This window comes from Dipteris shenzhenensis, chromosome 13 (genome assembly GCF_047967505.1).
Source record: "Dipteris shenzhenensis isolate YYH24624 ecotype China chromosome 13, Dip_SZ_1.0, whole genome shotgun sequence".
Taxonomy (NCBI): Eukaryota; Viridiplantae; Streptophyta; class Polypodiopsida; order Gleicheniales; family Dipteridaceae; genus Dipteris; species Dipteris shenzhenensis.
This window is the reverse complement of record NC_141608.1, coordinates 20,493,604-20,516,514: the sequence shown is the minus strand read 5'-3', so window position 1 is coordinate 20,516,514 and position 22,911 is coordinate 20,493,604. Positions and strand designations below refer to the sequence as shown.

At 40.1% G+C, this 22,911-nt stretch overlaps 1 protein-coding gene across 1 annotated transcript; it reads left to right on the top strand.

Annotated features, from left to right (window-relative positions):
* Positions 1-18,722: 18,722 nt before the first annotated feature.
* Positions 18,723-21,547, top strand: LOC147895144 (putative pentatricopeptide repeat-containing protein At3g15130). Its single transcript, XM_087384011.1, has one exon. It carries the CDS (start codon positions 18,989-18,991, stop codon positions 21,386-21,388), a length of 2,400 nt encoding a protein of 799 aa, XP_087240137.1. The 5' UTR covers positions 18,723-18,988; the 3' UTR covers positions 21,389-21,547.
* The last annotated feature ends 1,364 nt before the right edge of the window (positions 21,548-22,911 follow it).

Sequence of the window (22,911 nt, the reverse complement as noted above, 5' to 3'; positions counted from 1 at the left end):
AGTTTAGCTAATATTTCAATCTTGAAATTTGATAAATTCGCCCAAAAATCAACATAACTTCCTCGTATGAGACCCAAATTTAGCCCCAAGTACTTAAATTGATTAGCATAAGCCCTCTAGAGTTATCTATATGGTTAGAACTTTCAAATTCCAGATTATAGAAAACGTGTGCAAATATCATGCCCATCAAGTATGAGCACATTCGAATGACACACCTCAGATACTCATAATACTTAGTGAAAAACGGTGTTTGTGGCAAGTTTGACCATCCAAATCATATCCGATGGGCACAATACTTTGCATGCACCTCAACATAGGTTGGATTCACATGTATGCAAATTATCATGCCCATCAAGTATGAGTGCATTCTTATGATACACTTCAGATAGTTTCTTTTGACAGTTGTGCATATAACTTGGTAAAAAATGGGGTTTGTGGCAACATTGACCATCCAAAGCATATCTGATGGGCATGATAATTTCACACGCATCAAAATATGCAGGATTTATGCCTACACATAATATCATGTTCATCAGGTATGTGTGTGCTCAAATAACACACCTTAGAGCATGTTTTTTGGCAGTTGTGCATGATAATTAGTGAAAAATAGGGTTTGTGGTGAGTTTGACCATCCAAAGCATATTCGATGGGCATGAAACTTTGCACAGGACTCAAAAAAGATGAAATTGACATGAGTGCAAGGTATCGTGCCCATCTAGTATGTGCGCATTTGAATAACACACCTTGAATACTATTTTTTGGCGGTTGTGCATAATACTTGATGAAAAATATTCGATGGGCACTATACTTTGCAAAGGCCTCAAAATAGGTTGGATTGACATGAATGTAAAGTATCATGTCCATCGAGTATGTGCACGTTTGAATAACACACCTCAAACTCTATTTTTTTGCAGTTATGCATAACACTTAATGAAAACGTAGCTTGTGGCAACTTTCACCAGCCAAAGCATCTCCAATGGCCATGATACTTTGCACACAACTCAAAATATGTTGGATTTATGCACATGAAAATTATCGTACCCATTGGGTATGAGCGCATTTGAATAACACACCTCAAATACTATTCTTTGGCAATTGTGCATCACTTATCCCTTGTGATGCATGCTGAATGAAGTCATTGCAAGTACATGATGGTTCACTACAAACATGCACTGTATATGTCTTTCCCATAGGATCAGACTCAAAGCTTTCAACCATGAACTCTTCATCTTCATCCACTTTAAGTATCATTCCCGGGGTCACATTAGCTGCAGCATGCAAAAAGCGTTCAATGTGATCTATAGTTGCCTTTGAAATGCTTGTCCTACACTTCATCTTGTGATGGCTAGAGGTAGGAGTCACTTTTTTAGAGAGGTTTGGTATTTGATTCCCTCCAGGTGTATTATCTGCATCAGAGTTGCCCGAAATTTTAGAAACGTCTTGAAGAAACCCGGATCTTTGTAGCTTCCTTACTTCTACACTTGTCAAACATACTCCTACTTGCACTGGCCACTTTTTAGGAGCTATTGGAGCACCAATAATCTTGTTGCTTGGAATCCATGTATATGTCACATCATCCCCACAAAACCAAAAAAATTGCACTTGTTGACCATGGGCGTGGTTCATTCTTCCCTTGAAACTAAGTGCTAGATTTTCTTGCAAGCTATTCTCATTAATCAATTTTTCACGTTTGCGACGACTGACACTTGAAAGCCATGCTTGACAACTCACCTTGCTTCCTTGCTCTGCCCTACAAATGGCCCAACAAACATCATGAACATCATCTTCATGCACCCGCATGGCCACATCATTAGCTTGATGTGTACTCTGAACATTGGGTGTTGATGGTGGCATGGTGAAAAACACGGGTTGTGGCATCCAATGCATATCCGATGGGCAAGAAATTTTTCACAAACCTCAAAATAGGTTAGATTCACACTTGTGCAAAGCATCATACCCTTTGGGTATGAGCGCATTTGAATAATACACCTCAAGTATTGTTTCTTGGTCGTTGTGCGTAACACCTGGTGAAAATGGTGTTTCTGGCGTGTTTAACCATCCAAAGCATATCCGATGGGCATGATATTTTCCACATGCCTCAACATATCCGATGGGCATGATATTTTCCACATGCCTCAACATAAGTTGTATTGACATGTGTGCAAAGTATCCTGACCATTGGGTATGAGAGAATTCGAATGACACACCTTAGATACTTTTTTTTTTGGCGGTTGTGCATAACAGTTGGTGAAAAACGGGATTTGTCGTGACTTTGACCATCTAGAGCATATTTGATGGGCATGATACTTTGGAAAAATCTCAAAATAGGTTGGATTTATACATGTTCAAAGTATCGTGCCCATCAGGTATGTGCACGTTCCAATAACACACCTCAAAGCATGTTTTTTTGGTAGTTGTGCATAACACTTGGTGAAAAATGGAGTTTGTGGCAAGTTTAACCATCCAAAGCATATCCAATGGGCAGGATACTTTGTACAGGTTAATTACCATAGTGAACTACTAGTTTATTACTAAGATAGTGGCGTCTGCATTTAGTTACCACCATCAGGCTTGCATGATCAGTAGAGTTCAGTTAATTACCAGTAGTCACTAGGCTTGCATGCTTTTTAGTAGAGTCTAGTTAATTAGCTATTCATCCCTCCTTCATGTTCACCTCCTTACCAACCTGGTGAAGTTGCTGAGAGCATCCAAAATTGGGATTTTGAAGAGCAAGTGAGGAGCTCCCAGATGTCACAATTTCAAGATTGGGGGAGGAGAGGCTCTCGCACTATGCTGCAGAGAGGGAGGAAAGATTGTGTGAGGAGCTCCCACGCCAGACTCTATAGGGGGTGGGGGGAAGATTGTGTGAGGAGCTCTCGAACTATGCAGGGAGGGGAGGAAAGATTATGTGAGGAGATTTCAAACTGCACAAACACATTTTGGAGCTCGATGTATCTAGGGGGATCCATTATGAGAGGGGATAGAAGTTGTAAGAAGAGTGCAAGGGAGAAAGAAACGCTCTAGAGGGGTAGAAGATGAAGCAGTGAAGGAAATGGAATAGTAGAGGCTTAAGTTTGCAGTCCAAGTACAAGAGAGAAAGTAACGGTCAAGAGGGATAGAAGATGAAATAGTGAAGGAAATGGAATAGCGGAGGCTTAAGTTTGTAGCTCAACTACAAGGAACTATCAAGGTGAGAGCCGCCCGCGATGGTTGGCCCAAATTTTGATTAATTCAAGGTGGCAGTACTAACTTGCATAGTAATGAGTGATTAGAGGTTAGGCTTCATGATTTATGTCTATGATAATTACTGCCATCTTCTGCCAATGATGGCCATCGATGGTGGCATCTAAGATTACCAACCATGTCTGTGGTAGCGGCTAAGATTCCACCAGGCTGGTAGTTAATTACCAGTGACACTGTAGTGGCCTGCAATTACTCACTTGTCAGTTACCACCACCGAGATTGCATGCATGATCAATAGAGTGCAGTTAATTATTACCAGTCACCGGGCTTGCATTATCAATAGAGTGCATGGTAATCAGTGATTAGAGGTGATTAGGCTTCATGATTTATGTTTGTGGTGGTAATTACTACCCAGTGGTGGTGGCTTTCATCAGCTACGTCTATGGTGGCTAAGATCCACCAGGCAGGCAATTAATTACCAACCACCGTAGTGTAGAGTGTAGTTAATTGCCAATCATTGGGCTTGTATGCTCAATAGAGTGCAGTTAATTACCACATTTAATTACCAGTTAATTACCAAGACAGTGATGTATACAATTAGTTACCACCACACCAGGCTTGCATGATAAGGAGAGTGCAGTTAATTACCAGTCACTGGGCTTGCATGCTCAGTAGAGTGTAGTTAATTACCACAAACACTTATTTCATTAATTTTGGACTTGTCAATGTACAAATTCATTTTTACATATACTTTTGGACTAGTTTCTAGATAAAATTTAAGAAAAAACCCAATCTTCAAAGCACATATGAAAACATAAAAACAAGTAATTTTTTAGAGATTTTAAAGGAGATGAAATTAAAATTATAAAATTTAGCATGACACAGATAAGTTACACCAAAAAATAAGATTCAGTAGTTGTAAAATCTCTTAATATTTATAATGGTGTTAACAAACACCTTCAAAAGTTACTGTATTAAGCAAACTCTCACAATATTTATAATGGTGTTAACAAACACCAAAAGTTACAATAAGCCTCTCACTGGAAGGCATTAATATTTGCCATTGATATCCTAGATTCAACCCATCCAAGTGCTGAGACCATCTCATCATCATCAATGTAGTTAAAACTATAGAAGAGAAGTAAGGAATTATAAAATTTCTCTTGTATAGCACTTTCTTGATTCTATATGGCTTGCGCTTCCTGGGGTGGAAATCTCCCATAACGAGCCAGACACGAAGTAACCTCACTTAGATAGTCTGTTAGCTCTCTCCTATATGAAAGTAATCTATCTATTTTGCTAGTAGACCTACTTATTTTTCCTCTCTCCTCCTTCTCTAGTCACTTCTGAGCAGCAACTCCTTTTCATCCTGGGTTAATGGAGCTTGTTGTCTCTTTCTCTACTCCATGTTTGCCTCATTTCGACGATCCAATCTTTATTGGTGCTAATGGCTTCCTCCACGGAAGATCCATGAAGCTTTAAGCTATAAGAATATGGACCACGGGAATAAGAGATAGTGAGGGAGTAAGGCGATATGGAAGAAGAGTTTGAGAGTAAGGCTATGAGATGAGTGCAAGAATGATAATGGTAGTAAACTCGAGTTCTAGAGTAATGCTGCGGGCAAGATGGAAGGAGTAAGCTTGAGGAGAGGAGGAAGGTAATGAGAGCAAAGTGGAAGAAGTGTTTGGCTATAAGGCTGCGGGCAAGATGGAAGGAGTAAGCTTAAGGAGAGGAGGAAGGTAATGAGAGCAAAGTGGAAGAAGTGTTTGGCTATAAAGCTGCAGGCGAGATGTAGAAGACGAACGACTAGAGAGGGATTTATAGAACTGCAGACTCATAATGTGAGATGAAAGATTTAGAATAAAGAATTGGGAGAGGCTGAGATGAGATGATTGTTGGAGAACGCTAGACTACTAGATTGTGTGAAGTAATAGATGCAAGACCATAATTCGAGACATGTGAGACAATAGATTTTGATACATTGAAATCTATAAAATAAAGTGATGGAACACAAGAATGATATAATTATTAGATTCTCATCATGAGATATTTATTGTATATAATAAGTTAGACTTATAGATGCAAGACCTTAATGCGAGACATGTGAGACGATAGATTTCGAGTACATTGAAATCTATAAAATAAAGTGGTGGAACACGAGAATGATATAATTATTAGGTTCTCATCATGAGATATTTATTGTATATAATAAGTTAGACTTGCAGATGCAAGACCATAATGCGAGACATGTGAGACGATAGATTTTGAGTACATTGAAATTTATAAAATAAAGTGATGGAACACAAGAATGATATAATTATTAGATTCTCATCATGAGATATTTATTGTATATAATAAGTTAGACTTCGAATAAAGTGAAACTGATTAAATAAATTTAGAGAGGTGAGTTGTCGATTGAGTGAAGTAAAAGATGCAAGACCATAATGTGAGAGACATATGAGAGGATAGATTTTGAATACATTTAAATCTATGAAATAAAGTGATTGAAGACAATAATAATATAATTATCACACTCCCTTCTTTCATCCATCCTAGTCCTTATACAAGAACTTTCTTCTTTCATCACTCTTAATTTATCATCTCCCCACCCATGGATGTCCTTGGCATTGTCGCAAACTTGGAGTTTGGAATCGATAGTCTCAAAGAATGGATTGCTGACCAAGGAGCAAGGAGAGATGCAAGAATTCGACAAGGCTCTCCATTGACATGGATGGAGAGAGAGGAACTCGATGCATAGAGGCGAGCAGAGAGAGAGGAGACTTAGAAGATAGCAGAGAGCGAAATACTTTAATAATGTATTATAAAAGCATGACAGGATCTCTTAGACTTCTTAAGCAACCTATGTTATCACAGCACTCGGTATGGCCGATTTGATGCAGATGCTGAAAGAACAATAAGGGCCTCCCAAAGAGATTATAAAGAAACAATCTGTGACTGCTTGAATTTCCTCCTTTATTGCAATTATGTTGAGGATACGGAGGTGGAGTCCATGGAGGATTTAGTTGTTGAGAAGATAAGATATGCTAATGATGAGATCTTCTAGTGTGGTCTCGGCCTGTGTGTGGCCTATAATAGTCATTAATCTTATTTTGTATTCTTTGAAACAAGCCTAGTAGGGCTAACCATATCATATTAGAATTGCTAATACAATTTATTTTTGTGTAGCAAATTCTCATGCAGTGTGGCTCTTATCCATGAGAGAATTCCCCTTATGTATTCACATAAAATCAAATAATAATATGAATGGAATAAATACCATAAGTAAATATCCTAATGTTTTGTGACATTTAACATAAGTTTAAAAAACACCATCATTAGTCAACACAAACAAGGTAAAAATATTCAAGGACTCATGTTTCTTAGGTCATCTACATGCTTTACAATGGAAAAGAGTCTGATGAATCGATGTGATGCTCTAAGAGTACATTGAGTCTCTACTTCTTGTGTAGATGGTGTACACTGAGTTTCTACTTCAGGTGCAATCTGTAACAAGCTTGGTAGGGCTGAGCTCGGGATAGACTCAATCTCTTCCTCCTTCGTAAGATGTGATGCTGTAGATGCACATTGAATCTCTACTTCTTGTGTAGGAAGAATGCATTGAGTCTCTAATTCAAGTGGAGATTGTAATGCTTTTTCTATCGACTCATTCTCTTCTTCCTTTGCAAGTTGCAACTTTGCTTGAGGTTGTGAATGCACAAGTAGACTGAATTGTCTCTTGTTTTTCTTTGGCTCCCTCGGGTTCTTCATTGACATCATGTTGTTTCCCAATGGTAGTAGTTAGGTCGTGAACAGTCTTAGCCACCATAAAATCTTGTAGCTTGAGCTTTGTATATGCTTCTATTGAGACATGTTCAAAAATTTCATTGAAGAACAACATAAAGCTGAAGGCAACTCTCCACCCACTACTAAACCCATCTTTCTGCTCCACTGCGATACGTGTCTGGAAACTTGGTTGGTCTTGATGCTACCTGATTTTTCTAATCATAGATAATAACTTATTTGCAGACCTATCCATCATGACATATGACAAAGTGAATTTGTGTAATAAATAGTAAGATGCATGTTCATAATGATATGATAAAAGAACACTTACTTGAACACCCCATGAAAGCCTCTAAATGAATTAAAAAACCAACAATAGTTGTCATCAAGATCCCATACTATCAGGCTCCAATGTAAGCTACATCACCAATAAAGAAAAAAAGATTTATTGACACAATATTACAAATAAAAGAGTAAAAGAAAGGTTGAGATTATACTTCTCATAATATGGCATAAAGAAGACTAGCACGCCATCCAAGTCTAAAGGTTGTAACATTGTACAAACATCATTTATCGTCTTCTTGGTGTCACTAAGTACAGCTAAAAGGAGAGAATCGAGCACACACACATGATTCTGTACTGATCTAGGAAAGTGAGATATAACCGTATAGCAACAATAAATAAACAAATGTTAGTAGCAGATTGAAGTATCAAGCCAAGAGAAGTTCATATCAAACCTGAGGATGGCCATCATGACTTTGTCATTAGCCTCTTTCAAAGGGTTAGAGAGGATTGTAACTTTCTCGCTACCAAATGTCAAAACATGAGGTCATCGGCTAATGATAACCCTCACATCAAAATAGCTCCCCATTTCGTCCAATACAGGGTTACATTAGGACAACTTATGGGTGTAGCAACCAATGTTTCCTCTGGATGCTCTGACAAGAAAGTGGGATCATGCTAAGCCTAGTGTACATAAGATCGATGTAAGGACTACGGAGGCTCAAAGCATATAATGAAAAACATGAGGAGAGAGAAACCAAATGGGAAAGACTCAATCTATTTCAATCTATATGATCAACAATACATGATAGGCTTCTTATGTAGAGAGAGCCTTTAGAATAGTCAAACCATGTGGATCCTCTCATCCACATCTCTCCTTGTGGATATCCTCAATCCACATCTCCACATCATGTAGTCCACATCCTAGGGTGGCTACTTTAATTCTTTCATATACCATACCTTAGCCCTTTAATCTATGTGCTCATGGCACCACAACTCTCAACACCTCCCCTTGGTGCCATAATCCTTTGGCTACTGCAAGGTGGTCAGATGTGAGTTTACATGTCAATACCTCCCCTTGGTGCTTTCATAGCTACTCTCAGGTGGTCAGGTTTGATTACAAAATATAGGCAAGGTTGGCAAGGTTTTTGTTTCTTAATACATTCCATTGATGTCACCATTTGGCTCATGGCTTGATGACGATGCTATGTAGTTGACCTGCTGGTTCTTCAATCTGCAATCTTCTTCCTTGTGTCCCAGCTTCTTGCAATGGTGACACTTTGGTTTGTTCTTCAGTCTACAGTCACTTTGATAGTGACCCATCCTTCCGCAATGGTAGCACTTCGTTGATGTTTTACAGAATAGTGCTTGTTCTTCATTATAGTTTTTGCATGTTGATGTCGATGTCGATGTCGATGCCTTCAACTCTCTTTCTTTTTCGAGAAGAGAGGATACACATTCTTCAAAATTTGGATCTGGCAAATTCTTCAAAGTGGTTGTCAATGCACTATACTCTGTAGGCATGCTTTTAAGGAGAATTGCAAGTGCATCTTTCTCTCCTACTTTTGCATTTATGCCCTCTAGTTGAGTCATAATGCTTTTGATTTTGTTGACAAATTGTGCCATGGATTCATTGAAGCCCATGTGCATACCATAGAATTCAATCTTAAGATGGATTTCTTGGTTTTTGGCTTTTGCACCAAACACTGTGTTCAACTCATCCCATGCATCCTTGGCATGATCCTTAGAGTCTATATGATGAATTATGTTTGGACCCAAGTGCAATCCAATGAGTGATAGTGCTGCTTCATCTTTTTCCTTCCAAGCATCATTTTGTGCAGTGGGTATGTCTTCTTTTACAGTCTTCCAAAGCTTTTGGTGCATCAGGAGATATCTCATTTGTGTAGACCATGTGTGAAATCCTTCCCCGGTGAACTTCTCAACAGTTGGGGTTCGGATTGCCATTGCAAAGGTCTTACCAGTTGATGATACTTTCAAATCTGGTAGTGTCTAATTGCATACAGAAAATTTGAGTTGACGAGCACGTAGAGCTCAAAAAACTGGTTATTTTTCCTTTTTGGAGCATGTGCAAATTCTTCCTGGATTGGAAGTTATGGCTTGTCAAAGATTCTGTGAAGAAGAGGGGGGGCCTTAATGATGTGGCATAGGGATTCACATGCTGAATTTCATACTGTGCTTAGTAGGGGACTCTGTGCTTAGGTGGCACTTGGTGATGTGGCACTTTTAACCCAAGGCTACATGAACTTAACCATGGTTCAAATAAACCAAGCAACTGAACCTAACCACAGTTAGGTTAACCAACCTTATCCACTGGTTAACCAAGGTTATCTTAACCTAACCAGACAATAACTTAACCAACCCTATCTCACTGGGGTTTTAAAAATGCCACGTGTCAATTTGTGAAGACCTTAGAGAACTTTGTGGAGAAACTGAGAAACAGAGATGGCGCGTTCGGCCGATTTTGCAGAGATGCGATGAGTTGCTGGGAGTCGAACGAAGCCATGCTGAAGGATGGAGGCCGTTTGCTGCATTGGAGATGCAGAATCTCATGGAGAGGGAGGCTGCCGTCTAGTGATTGGAGGGAGTCTGTCGGCCATGCGCTGGCGGTGGATACCAAGAGCCGTTTGTAGAAGGCGCTCTATGCTATAGTCACTACTATCGGTGCTAGAGCTAGGTGCAAATGACGTTCCGTGATGGAGGCAATTGATGGAGCAATCGTCTCGAGACATGGATGTGATGAGCCGTTGAGGTCGAGTGGGCGCAGGCAAGGCTGAGCCGATGAGCCGTTGAGGTCTAGCTGCTTCGTGTGTGTGTGGCAGCTACTGCTACTGTGATATGGCCGCCCGATAGAGCTCGTTGGAGCTGCTCGTGATTGAATGCTTGAGAGTCGCCTTGGAGCCGCTTATCCATGGAACTTAGAACTACGTTGAGCTTTGTTTGACCGTTTTTGTCTATTCTCATCGCCCTTCTTCTGCATCTTTGCCTGTTATGTAGAGGTCTCAGCCGGTTGATGGAGTCATGGCATAGTAGACGTTGAAGGTGGAGGCACACGGGATCTCATAAGCTTGTAGAAGCTTTTGTTGAAGCTCTAACTAGACTCTCACACCTCTTATCTCTCAATGTATAACATAGTGGAAGAATGACGGAAACTAGCAAGCCAACATGAACGGAAATCACTCAAGAACTCTCACAAAGTATTCTCAACTCTATCTAAAGCTAGTCTAGACTTAGCTAAACCTACTCTGATACCATGACAAGAAAGTGGGATCATGCTAAGCCTAGTGTACATAAGATCGATGTAAGGACTACGGAGGCTCAAAGCATATAATGAAAAACATGAGGAGAGAGAAACCAAATGGGAAAGACTCAATCTATTTCAATCTATATGATCTTATGTAGAGAGAGCCTTTAGAATAGTCAAACCGTGTGGGATCCTCTCATCCACATCTCTCCTTGTGGATATCCTCAATCCACATCTCCATATCATGTAGTCCACATCCTAGGGTGGCTACTTTAATTCTTTCATATACCATACCTTAGCCCTTTAATCTATGTGCTCATGGCACCACAACTCTCAACATGCTCCACAATGCCATAAATAAATGCTTTAATGGTAGCATAAATGCATGTAGATGCAAGTCTGTACATGTCGATAATGAGGTTTCACCACCGCTCAAATTAAAAATTTGAGCAAGGAGCAAAAAACAATTATATCTGACTCTCCACCCATAACTGTGGCCATCATTCTGCTTCACTGTTAGGCATGTTACATACTCTATTTGATCTTCTAAGTCACCTTCCAATTGCATAAGTGCATCTATAGCACCTACCAACTTTTGAGCTGATCTACACGTCAAAATAGATAACATAGATAAATGTGCACATTGCATATGATGCATCTCATGGAAGTAATTGTGACACAGGTAGGTTATACTTACTCTAACATACTACCATGGATAGATGCTATTGAATTGACAAAGAAAGATTGCTTGGCTAAGATGTCCATAGTCACCAATCTCCAATGCGAGCTGCATTATCAATTAAGAATAATTATTATTTGACATATCCTCCACAATATAAGAGATAAGCTAAGTAAGGATTGATACTCACTCCTCATGATGTGCAATAAAGATAACTCACACCTCAATCAAATCAATAGGTTGCAACCACTTGCAAACATCATCTATGGTCTTTTGCTTATTGCTAAGTACATTAGAAACAAGAGGATCAACCATATATGCACGTCTCTTTATATATAGGGGAAGTTGTTCAAAACCATACTACAATAAAAAGAAAAGAATATTAGTTCATTTGATCCAATGGAAATACAAAAGCATAAAGTCAAGAAAAAGTTTGTGTCAAACTTGAGGATGGCTATTATGACATTGTCATTAACCTCTTTCTTGGAGTTTAAGAGGATTGAAATGTCCTCTTCATCGAATAGAAAAGTAAGGTTGTTGTCGAACTTGAAACCTAACTTGAAATGACTTTCCCATCTGCTACAAGGTATGATTATTTTCTAGACTCATCCGATGGATAGCTAGAGCAGCTCTACTTTCTTGAGATGAGCTTCCTATATTCTCTACTCCAGCTATGTCCTCCTCCTCCTCCTCCTTTTCCTCCCCCTATAAAAGGATAAAATAATTATGAGATTCAAAATTTTAGTTTAATTATAATTTACAAAATTCTTTTTAAATAAATGAAGAAAATTAAGGATAAGTTTTCATACCTGTAGATATCTTCGTGGTCTTTTTATGTAACCTTTTGAGGCAAGGTCAATGTCATATCCATCTCCTTCAGCTTCCTCACTATCATTGGTATCCTCACTATCATATCCAAAGCTTTCAGCATTTTCATCCTCTTTCTTGCTCTCATCACTCTATGTCAGCATCCTCTTCATGTGAGATCGGACCTTTTTTATCATACTTCATTGTGAGAGTAGCCATGATATCAAGTTATTCCAAGCAACAAGGGCTCTCAATAATATTTACAGGGTGTCCTTTTCTGATAAGAACTTCAAACAAATGTCCTATTCAACACAATGTGGCTTCCCATCCACATGGCAGAGCAAAAATTCCATCATACTAATTAAAAAATCGACACTTTTTGCTGGCCTTTCATAGTGAATGATGCTATGATGGAGGAGACTTGGAGCTTCATGCTCTTCCAGCATTAGTTGCAATCTCTTTGCATTCCCTCTTATGTTGTTCTATAAGGAGTGATCATTGTAAGGGAGGCTTCATGCACAAGAAAAAGGTTTCAAGACTCTGTATCTTGAGACCACATTCTCTCTTGTCCCTCTGTCTTGAGTATATATCATTGTAAATCTTAAGCTCATTGCCATATTATTTTTCTAGGGTAGCAGACATTTTTTCCTTATCTTCTTTATCAACAAATATGACGATGCTACATAGTCCCAATCTACCAATGATGGTATGTAATATTATGTCAAGGAGTTGACGAATATTATCACGTGATATTTCATAGACAAAGAAAAGATGAGGCCTCTCCCAAGCGGTGTCGTCGGACAAGAAGTCATTCAATGAAACTCCCTTGCACTTGACACTCTTTCCACACTCTGAAATTATCTCATGTATGAAAAAAAAGCCCTTGTTCAAAGTTTTTGCTTTTTTGAGAGTGTGCTCATTGATGATTTTTTGTGCATATGCATGTACATTTTTCAGAATTTCATTCACCACAGAAGGAGTAACTTTAGACCCATCCTCTTCTACCTTCACCCATTTGTGAAACCAAGCCTTCTATTTAGCCGACGGTAAAGCTGATGCCATCTACTTTACAATACTATGATCAACTTTACATGGACTGATTGGAATATTTTTTTCTGCCAACAAATATTCAATCACACTCTTTACTGCATCACGCTTGACCTGCTGGATGATGCAATCTTCCATGCAATGATTTGTATCCCTTTTGCCAAAAAACCATTCTTTGGGCATTGATTTCTCTGCAACAAGACTTGTGCATTTGTCGGGCAAGTTTCTTATAGGCCTCCACATCCGAGCCGTCATCTCTTTTTTCTCATTCTTCTTTGCCTTGTCTTTAATAAATGATGGAGGCTCATATGTGACATCTCCCTTCTCACATCCAAGACATACTTTTTTTATCCGATCAAAAACTTCATCACTGCAAAAAAGTATGCTTGTGTAGTCTTGATACCTGTCCCTTACTGTCTTAAAGCTTGTCATCATCACCTCTGTCCTTTTCTGCTTTCCCCTTGGTACAATTGCATTCAACCATGTGTAGAAGTCAACAAGATTTTCCTCTTCCACTTTAGTAGCAGTTCTTTGGAGAGTGGCCAAAGGAGAATTAAAAGTTCTCCATATGGTCCTAGCTTTGAGCAACATCTCTAAAGTGGAAGTGATCTTTCGTAGTGCATGAATGTCATGATTAAGTCTTTCCGACTCAATCAAATATTTTTTCTCGTTCTTGAAGATACAAATGCTTGCAAAATAGTAGTGGAATTAAGGCACATTCACGAAGGTGTCATAAGTGATTTCTCCTTTATTGTATGCCCCTCTAGAATGCTTATTACAAGCATAGGCATAGTGCTGACCATCTATTGCCTCAAATGTGCATTGAGCTAAGAAATTTCTCTTGGCATCCTTTATATGTCATTTTGGATCATTCACTGACCTTTGACCTTCTTGAAGTGACAGAACTTGTTTTTCTAGGAACTTAGTGAATTCCATCTCAAAATCTCAAGGCTGCTCAAGAGGAATGGATTGATAAGAATCTCGTTTGACTGGCCAAATACCTACACATTTAAAACATGATCTAGTAAACCAAGAAATATAGGACCTCAAGTTCCATCAATATTAATCCAATATTCAAATAAGTGTGCCTTTAGAAACATTCAAAATTTGGGGTGATTCATAAACCCTTTGTATGGAATATCATCTATTAAGATGATACTCCTATCATTGAATGTTACTCCAAATGTTTTCCAAACCTTTTTAGGTAGATTGAACATCACTTGCACATAAGACTTGTTAGATCTAAAGAGTGGGGTAATTTTTTATATATGTAGCATCATTCTTGTCGCTATACCATCTATATATAGCTATTTTTTAGATCAAAGGGCTATGCCACATGGCATGTTTGGAGGCTTCTCCCTTCTTCTTGCCCTTCTATGCCACATGGAAAAGTTGGCCACCTGACTTATTTGGCTAGTCGACTTCCCAGAACAACTGCCTTCTTCCATAAACACTTAGATCTAACGAACGTGGGTCCCAAACCCATCGTAGATGGGTCAAGCTACTCGCACTTTTTAAAAGGCCTTTTTTGTGGTCCTTCTTGGAGCAAATTGATTTTGAGTCTTTCATTATTCTCTATTTCTCATTCTTTATATTCTCTTGATTTTGGGTCTTTCATAGTCCCCTAGTAAAACATTTGTTAGAATTCTAAGAATTCAATGCATCCCTTTTGCAAAACAAATTTATTTTTTTTGAAATGAAAAGACTTCTTTCAAATAGGAGAAAAGCTCCAAGAGAAAATGCTTATGGTGAGAATACATCATGCATAGCATGGAAAAAAAAAACTCTAATTGGGTTGAAAACCTACTCATCAAGAGCCATTAAAACTCCAAGGTTAATGCCACCTCAATTTTTTCTTTTTTTTCTTTTTTTTAATGAAGACATCGCTATTAAATAGGAAAAGGATCCAAAGGCAAAAGCTCATGGCAAGAGTACATCATGCATAGCACGAAAAACAAAAGACCCTGAGTAGGTCAAAAAATTGATCATCAAGAAGAGCCAGTAAAGCTCCAAGCCTGAGGTTGAAAATGCCACCTCAAACCTATGGTGAACGCCAAGGAAAAACGGGAGGCTGACCAATCCTTGAGGAAATAGTCCTCCTAGAAGAGGCGACGTGAGAAGGCCCCTACATGCTCAACCAAATGACCATTAGAGTCTGTACAATGTATGTCTACATACTAGCCAATGTATGAGAAAGGTGGACCTAGGTGCCATTAGTTGCCTATATGCACATATATGCCATGCTAAGATGCTCTAATGTGATGTGCCCTAATGTTTGTAGTTTGCTTTTCACTTGACTTGGATAATAGAATCCCATTCAAATCTAGAAATTTTCTTTTTCCATGAAAATTTTGTGTGCCTAAATCTATGGACAATGTGATTTTACATCTTTACCTCTCTTATATCACATGTGACAACATCATTTAAAATTTCAAAAAGTAAGTGATCGCCAATGGTGGGAAAATTAAGCATTATGTAAATAAGTTATGAAACCTATAACAAAAGAGGCATTGCAAATGGTGGCCAACTAAATAGCTAGAGCTTGAATGAGCTCCATTACATCATGGCATTCGGTTACTTTAAGGTTGAAACAGTCCATTGACAAGGAGAAGCTCAAGTTATTTAGGAGGCAATTGAACTCAAGGTAGCCAAACTCCATGTGACTGATGCTCCTAGGAGTGCACACATCAATAGTGAGTTACAAAATTATGGAGAGAAGGCTCATAGAGGTCCATGCAACAAGAGGAGAAAATGAGCTAATTGTGAAAAGAGAGCTGAAGGAGCTATGACACAAAACCCATGGGCAAGAAAGTATCGCTATAGGAGTAGAGGCTTCTAGAGGTAGAACATAGGTCATGATAGTGCCATGAGCTCCGATAGAGGGAGCTGCATAAGCTCACAGACAGGAGTTATAGTGGAAGCTTGCACAAAGCTTGAAAGAGCAAGATAGATTATTTGTGAAATAAGAAGTGTCATAGTGGAGAATAAGAGAAAGATGGTGATGGCTACTTGAAGAAGAACTAACCTTGAAAAATCTTCACCTAAGTTTTCAAAACATAGGGAACCTCATGTGGTCTCTTCATCAGTGAAGGCATTTATTGCCTTATCTCATTAAAGTCTTCCCCTCATATCTGACATGGGCTCGTGTAGCCTAGGGGTATGTGCCTCATGCCATGCACATGAGGTCCTGAGTTCAAGTCTGCTCAGTGCAATTGAGAAGATCTATCCTTGGACAAAAGACATCCGAAGGAAGGCTTCCAATTGGAACTTTCTAAAGCAAACCAGAGAACACCCCTTGTTCTTCAAGGTGCATTTCTCAATTGAAACTCTTGAGCAACTTGGTGGATAGTGGCATCAAAAGGTCAACTCTCAATTGTGCACCAGGCATATTTGTGTAATTGAAGTACTTGAGTCATCATTGAGATGGCGTCAATAGATTTTATATGCCATGACACTTTGGTATTTGAAGGAAATAACTTCCACATGTGGGAATGCTTGATAAAGAATCTATTTATGGGAGACAAGTTATGGGCACATGTTGATGTGAAAGTGCCTAGTCCAACACAAAATGCCACACAAGCAGATCAGATGAATGCCAAAGCAATAAACTTTTGTATAGCATGTCTAAAGAGTACATTCTTTGTCCAAGAGATGTACTAGAAAAGTATTTATCTACACCATGAAGCCACAATATGAACTTCTTGAAGAGTTTAAAGAGTTCAAGACCATGGAAAAAACACAATCTGGTTGTCGAATCAAATGCCTTCAATCCGAGAAGGTGTCAAAACAACAAAATGGAGTAGTGAAAGGAAGAACTACACCATTCTTGATCGTGCCAGGGGCATGATGCAATCTAAGGACATGCTTGGCAAACCTGAGGCAGAAGCGGTTTGCACATGAATTTACCTATTAAACCATCCCCTACTAATGCTTTGCATGACATGACACTAGAGGAAGCGTGGTGGACATAAGCCAAATGTCCAACATCTTAGAGTTTTTGGATCAACCACCTATGCCTATGTATCAAAGGACAAGAGAGGTAAGTTTGACTCCAAGAGTGAGAAGTGATTTATGGTTGGATATGGAGAGGAACATACATCCTATAAGCTATACAATCATATAACTCACAGAGTGTTTTCTTCCCATGAAATGGTGTTTGATGAGAAAGTAAACCAAACTACTTGCCATTGTTAGTTATGAGGAATCAAATGGAAGAGTAGACAACTGAGTGGTTGACCATGTTAGAGATGCAAATTTGTTGACATCCATAGAATGTGGAATATTTGATGGTTTGCTACCTAGGATGAGTAGGATCAATCAACAAAATGGGGAAGCATCTCCTAGGTATTCTACAAACTCTTAGCTCGATAATGCATCTCATAGTCAACATGACCAAGAAGCCACATCATCTAGACACATGGCAAAACGTGCAAAAAGGTCAGTGGGGATACAGGAGAGGGCATTGTCATGGACATGATGCTTAGAACAATTTTTAGGTGTTCTGTGGCACATGTCAAAGAACCTATCAACTTCTAGGAGAAAATGGAATCCAAGCAATGGGTTGATGCCATGGAAGAAGAATATACTGGCATTTTGGAAAATGATGCTTGAGAGCTATTGGAACCATCGAGGAAAAAGAATGTCATTTGCTACTATAAATGGGTCTACAAGGTCAAGCACAAAGCTGATGGGAGTGTAGACAACTATAAGACAAGACTAGTGGCAAAATTATATGCTCAATAAAGGGCATTGACTATGAGAAGAGACCAAAATATCTTGCACCAACTTCAACAACACACTGACAACAAATCCGCCAAATAATGGAATGAATAGGATGAGAAAACATAGTTGGCAAGCAATCTCATTAACAAAAATATCAAAGATGTCATGATTCCTATCATTAGAGACAAAAAGTCACTCATAGATGCGTGGAAAGCTCTTGAGAATTGGTTTAATGCAAAGAACATATCCAAATTCATAATGCTCGAAAATCAATTGAAACAACACATACACAATGAAGTTGCAAATAGGGATAAATCTAGGGGGGACATGGAATCCCAAAGGTAGAAGAAACTTTGGAAGAGGAAGTAATCTAAGCAATACTCCTAGAACGATAGCTAATTTTCATTACGAAGGTATCCCAAGCCATTAGGAACCTGAATACAGAAAGAACAAAGAGATACAATCAATGAGATTAGTAAAAAAGAGTTAGTAATCAACATCAACATCAAGGTAGTCAAAAGAGACAGCCTTCACGATGTGCCAATGACTTATATTAAGATCATTCTCTCAACATAAAGTTCTCATTTCTCAATAGAAAAGCCAATTTATTAGAATCCAAAAAATGAGAATACTTGCCTTTTCGACTAAAGTGCAAGCAACCACATGATTCCTAAGAAGGATTAGTTTTCAGAATTACATCCAAATAGAAATTCCAAAGAGAATTTTGGTATAGGTGATAACACCCCTCATAAAATTGAAGGATTTGGCAACATATCGCTACATAAAGGCACAAGTATTGTAGAAAGTAATGGTGATGCTTTGGTGTTCAACTCGGCACAAAGTCTCCAAATGATATGATCAATAAGTATGGATGCCTAGTTAGGGGACTTGACAATTCCACCTCCTCCTCTGGATCATTCCTCACTACGTCAAGATCGTGCGTCGGAAAGCCCGGAGCCCCTCCGCCCCTCGAAAAATCCAACACCACGTGTGACCTCCACATCTCCCTTGATGACTGGGAAAGGCCGAGAAAGGCCGCGTCTCGGCCCTTCCCGGTCGAAATCCCGCCGGATTTTGTCCCACGGAAAGGCCTCCCCATACTCCGTCTTCTACCATGCGGGTGAATGTGTATGGTAATCCACAGAAAGCTGCAAAATTATTTTGGCTCAGCACGTAAGAACCAAAATAATTATTGCAGCGAGTCGTAGTTATTGCACTGATTAATGATCAGGGTGGCTTGTAATGTTCGGCATTCTCGATCTTTGAACGATCTCTGCAAGATGGAGCGGCTGGAGGAGGCCATCCACACGGTGGAGCTAATGCTTGAGAGTGGAGTGCCTGTATCAAGGGACATGGTTTGTTGCCTTCTTCTGGAATGCACTAAACGGAAAGATCTTGAAGCTGGCAAGCGAGTACGTTCCCTTATGGTCAGAACTGGACTGGACTCTGTAACCCTTCTGCAAGACCACCTTATCCGCATGCTTGCCTCCTGCGGCACGTTACTGGATGCAGACTTAGAATTTCGCAGGGTTGCAAATCCAAGTGCCCACACATGGAATGCAATCATTTCAGCACATGTCACTCTTGGGGAAAGTCAGAAAGCTCTTGAGCTGTATCACCAAATGGAAGCGGGTGGCGTAAAACCCAGTAAGTTTATATTTTTGTGCGCCTTAAAAGCATGCAGCATTGTAAAATCCTTAAAGCAAGGCAAACTTATTCATGATCAGATTCTTAGATGCGGACTTGAATCAGATGTGTTCATTGGAAGTGCCCTAATTGGCATGTATGTTAAATGTGGACACTTGGGTGAGGCACGCAAATTGTTTGACAAATCACCAAATCAAAGTGTCGTGTCTTGGAATGCAATGATAGCAGGGTATGCAAATAACGGGCATGGTTTACCTGCTCTCAAACTTTTTGATAAACTACAGCAGGAGGGCTTAGTACCGGGCAAATACACGTTTTCATGCGTCTTGAAAGCCTGTGGCAGCTTAGGAGTCCTAGACAAGGGTAAGCTCATTCACAGTCTAATCATCAGATGTGGACTTGAATCAGATGTCGTTGTTGGGAGTACCCTTGTTGATATGTACGCCAAATGTGGGAGCCTAAATGAAGCCCGCCAAATGTTCGACAAATTGCAAAACCGAGATGGTATATCTTGGAATGCAATGATTGCCGGCTACACTCAGCATGGGCTGGGTCCCCCTGCTCTTGAGCTTTTTGAGAAGATGCAGCAGGAGGGCATAAAACCTAGCAAATTCACATTTTCATGCATTTTGAAAGCATGCGGCAGCCTTAAAGCGATAGAGCGGGGAAATATGATACATGAACAGGTTATTAGATGTGGACTTGAAACAGATGACATTACTGGAAATGCCCTTGTTGACATGTATGCCAAATGTGGGAGCCTGGAAGACGCACAAAATGTTTTTGATGAGTTGGCAAATCATGATGAGGTGTCATGGAATGCAATGCTTGCAGGATATTCCCAGCATGGGCATGGTCTTTCTGCTCTTGAGCTTTTTGGAAAAATGGAAGGAAAGGGCATGAAGCCTGACCAGGTCACATTTTCGTCCATTTTGAAAGCATGTGGCAGCATAGGAGCGATTTGGCAAGGGAAGCTGATACATGATCAGGTTATCAAGGAAGGATTTGATTCAAATGTCATAGTAGGGAACACACTCATTGATATGTATGCCAGATGTGGGACCTTAGACGAGGCAACAGATGTGCTCAAGAATTTGTCTAATGCAAACGTGGTGTCATGGGCTGCCTTGATTGCAGGATATGCTCTGCATGGCAATTGCAGGCTGGCCAGACAATATTTTGCGAAAATGCAGGAACAAGGTTTGAAGCCAGATGGTCGAGTCTATACTAGTGTTCTCACTGCTTGCAGTCATGCAGGCCAAGTGGAGGAAGGCCATTGGTACTTCAAATCAATGAAAGAAGAACATGGGATCACACCGAGCATTGAGCACTTCAATTGCATGGTGGACATTCTTGGGCGTGCAGGACATTTGAAAGAGGCTGAGGAGATGCTCCAAACCATGCCAATCTCGCCTGATAACACTGGGTGGAGGTCTTTGCTCACAGCCTGCAAAACACATGGCAACATGGAGATAGGAAGAAAAAGCTTTAATCAAATTGTTCATTTGAATCCCACTATTGCGGCTGGATATATGCTCCTTTCTGATATCTATGCTAGTATTCACTTGTGGGAGGATGTTAACAGGACTCAAGACTTGAGAAAGTTATTTGGAGCATGGAAGAAACCTGGCACAGCCTGGTTAGAGATTAGCAACACCATCCATGAGTTTATTGTGGGTGATACAGCCCAGCTGCATCCTGATAAGCCCTTTGTCAAGGTGAAGAGATTAAGGAGGGTGACTGAAGAGAAAGGGTATGTGCCCCAATTGGATTTAGTGTTGGAGCCAATGTCAGATGATGACAAGGAAATTGCTCTAGATGTGGGATCTGAAAATTTTGTAAAGGCTGTAAATGGTCCAATTGTGTCTGTGTCTAACTATACATCACCTGGATTTCAAAACAATATTCAAACTTGCTCTAATTACAATTATGTAGCAAAAGTACGGAAAGGGGAAATTGCTATCTGTTCAGGATGAAGTGTCTTTGTGGGACGACCGTTGTTAATTGGGGGCAGGGCTTTAGACATCTCCTCATGCCCATCGCCTGCTTTTTAAGGAGGAAATCAAGTGGGCAGCCCCCTCCAAATGTCTAATTGGTGTACTTGGCAGCCAACTGGGATGCCAACTCAGGAGTTACAGGACCGACAGACCTGTTAGATATCAATGCTCCACTCTCATGTAACTATGCGGGAACCAGCTAACTCTACTTGTAAGCCCCCCATATGAGGAGAAGGGATTTGAGTAGCTCGGTTATCCGGTAGGTCCTGGTTTGGACACCAGATGGGAGCCATGTGTGGCTTGATGGCTGGACGGAGTTGGCACACTGCCAACTAGGCTACATGCAAGTGCGAAAAGGCATCCCATGACTAACCGCATTGAGGATAGACGGAGCATTCCCTGGGGCAGCCCACTCTCGGGTTGCGGGGCCCGTTTGGAGTCTCGGATGATCCCGGATGGCTGTGGGCCGAACGGAGACCGTAGGATAGTTGCTCTATTTTGCGCACCAGTTCTATCGTGTGGTCGGTGGCTTATTTCGGGACCGATCCTCAGTCGACCGTTTTGGGCGGACTGGATCGGTCACCCAATTGAGCCCAACCAACTACGACTGGTGGCTATATAAGAGCAAGCCCGTGAAGCCCATTTCATCACTGGCTACAGCAACCCTGATTCCTTAGCATCCAGTCTCCGTTCTCTACTGTTTTCAGCTCGCCATTGAAGCTTCTTTCACAGGAGCGCACGTTAGGAGGCAGCGCCATCTATTGTATCAGTTCTACAGTAATCAAATTTTTTATTCTTCATACTATCTGTTTTCTCTCTTGCGTACGAGATCATGTTATTTGTTGAGCACAGACGTTGTATTATTTTCTTACATGGTATCAGAGCCTGGACTCTAGCAAGAAGATTTGGTAGTGTGTTTCTGTTTGCGAGCAGATTGTGAGAGATGGCCCAGCCCGCAAGATTGCGAATCTCATCGCTCGGCGAAAGTGAAAAGTTGGATGGCTCTAACTATCCACTCTATAAGTTCAAGATGAAGACCATCTTAATCACATATGAGCTTTGGGACACACTTCTGACTGTGACGAGAAGAGAAAGAACCAAAAGAAGTGCTTCTAATTGTTCTTAGTGACAACACCATGTCCCACTGAGTGATAATGTTGATAAGAGACATCAAGGAATGGCAGACTTTGTGGTGAAATTTGAAGTGGCTCACTCAAGGATGGAGCTTGAAGTCACCTAAGGGAGCACGTGTATAGACTTACACAAGGCAAGAAAGAAGATGGTCCTTTTGGGAGGTACTTGGCTTGCTCCAATGGCAAGCATCACTAGACTGAAAATCTATGGTATGTGTTTTCATTTTGTTTTTTAGATCTTAATAGATTGCTTTTGCTAGGGATCAGTATTTATACAAGTGCTCTTAGTTCAATGGAGACTAGAGGGCGAAAACCTTGCGTACAAACAGAGGGGGATCTCTCATTGCGGAGGACTTCAACGCTTGCCGC